At 36.6% G+C, this 5485-nt stretch overlaps 1 protein-coding gene across 1 annotated transcript in view; it reads right to left on the bottom strand.

Annotated features, from left to right (window-relative positions):
* Window positions 1-4935, bottom strand: part of ctsk (cathepsin K) — an 11003-nt gene extending 6068 nt beyond the window's left edge. Inside the window, exons 1-3 of the mRNA XM_005739201.1 lie at window positions 4799-4935; window positions 3105-3228; window positions 721-843 (exon numbers count right to left, since the gene is read on the bottom strand). Of these exons, the coding sequence (XP_005739258.1) occupies window positions 721-843; window positions 3105-3227 (246 nt within the window). The 5' untranslated portion in view covers window position 3228; window positions 4799-4935. The remainder of the gene's footprint in view (window positions 1-720; window positions 844-3104; window positions 3229-4798) is intronic.
* Between the last annotated feature and the right edge of the window lie 550 nt (window positions 4936-5485).

The following is a 5485-nucleotide window of genomic DNA, read 5'->3' as shown; positions in this document are numbered from 1 at the left end:
AAAGCCTCTCCGTGTTGATGAAAAAAAGCCACCATCAGTCACAACCCACGCTGGCATGTCACTGACACCGGCTGATTTAAGGACACCAAACCCAGTTTCACATCAAGGGGCTGCAGCATGCATTAGTGAATAAAAAAAGCAGAGATGACAAACCGACTGCAGCTGCAAAAAGCCAAAACTGCTGAAGAAAACATGAATGTGACATGCAGGAGCTATTTTTTACTGTGAAAATTACCCAGATCTTACTCAAACAAGCAAAATATTTGCTGTTCCAGTTTCTCAAAAAGGTGGATTTGATTGTGTCTAGCGTCATACATGAAAGATGTACCAGAAGAAACAAAATATTTAGTACTTGAGTATATTCAAATCTATGTTGGTGTGTTACACACTGCAAGTGACATGTATAAAAAATAGGGACAGATGGTCTTATAGAGATGTAATGTGCTGGGATCACATACATGTCAAAAAACAAGATGTAAAAAAAGTGAACATGGAGTCGTGATTAGGACAGAGATGTGCCAGACTGCATGACGATCCACAACCAGTAAGACCGTCTGGTTTTTCAGAAACGGGCTTCTGGGACGAGCAGTGTGACCTATGGTATGTCCACTGACTCTTCTTTTTGTCAGGTTTTAGACAAAGTCTAAACCAGTGTCATTAATTATGATGCACTTCATGGAATAAAAAGTTTTATCTGGTATTTGACAAGATTGAACTCACCATGTCTCCCAGATGGTTCATCCCCATCTCAAAGGAGTGAATGCCCAGCGCGGCCTCCTCGTTGTGAGCCTCAATCATGCGCATATTCTTCTCCCAAATGGCCCTGCGGATCCCCTCCTCACCCTGAGGGGAACAAAAGTACACGTCACTGTACTTAAGTTAAAAAAGAGCTCCCTGTCTTACACCTACAAAACAATCCACATTTTTAGAAGCTTTAAAAGTATCACAAATAAATATTATAGCAGATGTTATAAAGAAGTCATTATCATTTCGTTGCTTCCATTATTATTAGAAACAACAGTGACCCTCCTAATATGAACAACAAGAGGACTTTTACTTTCTAGGATGATGATGCAGCCTCACTTTTGAACTGGTGTGAATGGTTTTCTTATAAAAAATCTTTATAAAAAATAAAAGAAACACTTTTTCCAGTCTTAAAGTTTGCTTTCCTTGTTTCTACACTCATGCACGAACACCTGACAGCTGAAAGAAACTAATCTAGGCAAACAGGACAAATTTGCATTATAATTAGCAGATTAAAAAAAAGCTTGTCTGTGTTACAGCCCCATTTCATTAATTAGGTCAATTAAACCAGTGCACATTCACACAACAATCTTCCCTACAGATTATACATATGTGGGTTAAAACATTAGTTTGTCCTTTATTCAAATTCCACCACTATGTGTCATCCACGAAAGAGTAATATTATAATATGGAAGTGAGATAGAGCCAAGTGTTTGGTATTGAGAAAATCAAATATGCTCTACTTAGTAGTCTAGGTAATCTCACCAATGATTAGCATAACTATAAGCATTATTTCCATCTTGATATTCATTCCAGTAATGGAAAATGTAAATATGGTAAGGTGACTTTGATTATATTAGATCAGTGATGCCAATTCAAAGAAGGTTGAAAAGCTCTCCTGTGCATAAATACTGATTAAAATCACCATGAGGGGGAGAGAGAGATGTCTTTTCTGCACACTACAGAAACACATGTTATAAAAACTATATACGCACATTCAGTTCATGAATCAAAGCACATGTAACTATACACACTCATGAAAACTAGACATAAACACACACACACATGCCCCAGCTGTGGAGTGCTGACCTCTAGCTTGAGGTGAAGAGCAGAGGGATAACAGATGCTCAGTGAGCATTCATGGAGTAAATCACAGTCCGCTATGGTTTAAGAGCAAACTGCAAACAACCCCTTCTTCACAGCCAGGAAGAGAAACAGAGTATAGGGAATTTTTTGCCGCAGAGAAACCGAGAAAGAGGAGTGGAGGACTTTCCTCTGTTAGAAATTTCTGGCTCTGGTGATATGGCACATAAAAAGCTAATGATAAAACTAAATTACAAAATATGCTAGGATTTTTTTTCTCCTCTTGTTTCATAATATCATTAAATAATGATTTAAATACCCATAGTTGTTGAATTAGTCTTTTAAACTGAAAAGTGTTGAATTATACTAAACAAAAAAACAAAAATTTAAAGTTTAAAGGAGGATCCAAACATCTACTGGTTATGGATGAGAAAGTTGGACTGACAGAAAATTGCATGTCCTGCTTCAGGTAAGCTTCTGTCTGTTTAATTTTCAGCCAAAACAAAGAAGAAGATCAACCAGTGCTGCCATCAAGTAAGGAGGTAAAATTACCAACAGTTTAAACATAACTGATTCGATCATATAAAACAAAATGTGACTGGGGAAGAATATTTGTTCCCTGTTAATGTTGCTGATGCTTCCTTCTGTGACTCTCTGGCTTTACCTCATCCGCTGTTAGCGTTTCTGCCAAAATAACTGAAACTGGTGGAGCTTCCTTAAAAAGGGCAGCTTAGCCTGCAGACTTACAGAAGCCTGTCTTGGGCTAAGATGTGGAACATGCTGTGTATAAATAAAATATGAGTCTTTGCCACATGTGTATGCAAATGTATTAAACTATGTAAATTATAAATAACTACATGTTGCTGAGACTGGATGAGGTTTTTTTTTAAGTCAAACATAGCATTGTGCAGTCATGTCTATTCCTTTTCAAGGAGCAAGTTGCATCAGATAAGGAAAACCAATGATGTTTTGAAACTGTGATATGCACATTTGATGGGAAAGCACATAATGTGCATATTTTTTTATTTCATTATTTCATTTTAGAATTAATGTATTCACCAAAGGCTTCACCAATACTGCTCTCAGTTTTGTTTTCAGGTTTAGTGTTTTATTTGTAGAAGTCCTCTTTCAGGAAAATCAGATTTAAAAAGAAGCATCTGCTTTTTAAAAACAAAATCTTTATATTTCCTACCTTATATTTAAGTTTTCTTTGTGCTATTTCTATCTCTTAATTTTATCATTATTTTAACTCTAAAACAATAGTAACACACACTCACCAAGCCATTGTATTCTTTCCTATGTGTGCTCTTCCACTCTTCCCACTGGGCATCCAAAGAGTATTCATCAAAACGGCCCAGCGCAGAGGTAGCCAGCAACAGCACACACACAAGTGGCAACATCCTAAAAGAACAAAAAACACTTTCATGTTTTTATTTATACCAAACTCAAAAGTTTTTTTTATTAACAAAGTTTTATTTTTTACAATAGAGTTTTCATATTTCAAAAGTGTCACAACATTATAATTAGGGTATGTGTACGCATATAAAATATCTCAGTGTTATCTTATGGGTGTCCAAGAGAGGAGTTACAGTCAAAATTCCCATTCAGAAACAGAAACAGTTTACCATATGAACTTCCTGGAGAAGCTTAGGTTTGAATCAGGTCACTTCTTCATTTATAACCTTCCTGTGTGCACTCGACTGTCATAAGGATAAAAGCTAATATATATATCTATCGATATCTATATATGCTTTCCTATAATCCAGTGAGAGCATTGTGTTTCTGCAGGGGTTTACTCTCATGTGGTTGGTTTCATTATCTCAATCATGCCACAGTGACAAAAAACAAAATGCTAAGTTGCACTTCTTGGGAAACAAACCTCTGTTCCATGTTTTGGTTTGAGACAGGAAACTCTCAGGATAATTCTTATATGATTTTCAACGAATTTCACTTTCGTTTTCAGGGTCAGACCGGACAATGCTGGATATAGTTTGACAGCAAACGTGAATGACAGCTACAGGATGAAGTCTCAAACACTGAACTCCACTGAGAAAATGTTTTCACTCTCGCTCTCATCAGTGATTCAAACATTTTAACTGTGGGTTTTTTAAGTCCAGGCAGTGTGAAATTTTTTCTCTGCCTTTGTTTCTTGGACTTTCTGAGTCCATCTTGTATTTTAATACATTGTGCTTCTAGTCTGCATTTGTGGGCTTTGTTTCCAGTAAAGGTCACTGACCTTGGAGTTTCTCTTAACTAAGAGCAGAAAACAATATTTCCTTTTGTTTTGTTTTCTTTTTCTTTTTGATTCCTGCTTCCTACACTCATGGATTATACACAGCATGGCTTCACCTTTGGGTGAAAATCTATGTTTTAAATAGAGCAATCCCATGATACATGCCAGTAATTCAGCATATGTGCACAATGCTGTGTATGAGTCACAAGACTTCTCCCTGTGGTAGCTTATGTTTTGAAAATAAATTTATATTTTGCATAAAACATTAGCATTCATGACTTTTTTCACATTCCCAGATGTGTGGGTTTTTTTGTTTTTTTTTTGCATTGGTATGTCAAACTTTCCAGAACTCAAACTGGCTGCCAGTAAATGTTACGTCTCCCTGCCTCCCTCTTCCAAGAATGACTCTATTAATGTGCAGTTGGGTCAAAATTGTTCTGTAATCTTTTTTAAGACTGATCACTTTCTTAGCTGCAGAAAAGCTATGCATATATTTGAACCAACATTTATGGAAAAATCTCTTTCAAGGTCTTGAAAATCAGTTCATGTAATTAAGTAAGAGTTATGTCTAAGTTCAGTTCAGCTGAGTTGTTTTTACTTAAATACTAAAATATCAGAAAGCAGCAGTTCTTTCAAACTGATTTAAAGTTTAAAACAATAAAGTTACAACACGCACAAAAGAGCAAAAAAGATTTTGTGTGTTAGGAGTGTTAGGAGATCAGCAGTAAACAAACTTACCTGAAGTCCAAAAGTCAAAAAGCTCAGGGAATTCTTCCGAGTTTGACTTGGTCTTCCTTTGCTGCTGAAGTAGGTCAGTGGGTGAGTTTATATCGGCTGAATTTTGAGGAAGTACAATGGGAGCTCCAGGCCTGGGGAGGAGTTTTCTTCTAACATGGAGGGAAATTACATCTGGTTTCACTGAATAAACCGGATGATGTCAGGTGTCAGGTTACAGAGACATGTCTGAAAACTCCACAGAGGATGTGGCACTGCTGCAGTCTGGGTTAGTGCTTGAAGAACAACAAAGGTGCTTTGAAAAAAAAAAGACCTGGAACTTGGCCTTTCTTTACAAGTCTAACACTGATTATCTTTTATAGCAGAACATTGATTTATATACATGACCATGCTTTGTATTTTGTTCAAGAATCAAAGTGACCTTTTAGTCTGCTTTCAAGTTTACTCTAAATCATGAAGAAGAAGAAGAAGAAGAATGCTAGGTTAACATAGATGAATGGATGGGTCTCTGAGTGATTAATTATTGAGCAAAGATATTTTTATTCCAAAAGGAAGGAAGGAAGGAAGGATGCAGCAAAAAAGGCGCATGGAAAAAAACAGTATGGTACAAGTGTGTACAATGTAATAGTTGTCAGCCAATAAACTGGGTGGGCACCAGCAGCGGCTGTTACAAGAAAACATGTCATCTCC

Source organism: Pundamilia nyererei, unplaced genomic scaffold, assembly GCF_000239375.1.
Source record: "Pundamilia nyererei isolate P.nyererei 1_Seehausen unplaced genomic scaffold, PunNye1.0 scaffold00090, whole genome shotgun sequence".
Lineage (NCBI taxonomy): Eukaryota > Metazoa > Chordata > Actinopteri > Cichliformes > Cichlidae > Pundamilia > Pundamilia nyererei.
This window is presented reverse-complemented; position numbering and strand designations above follow the sequence as displayed.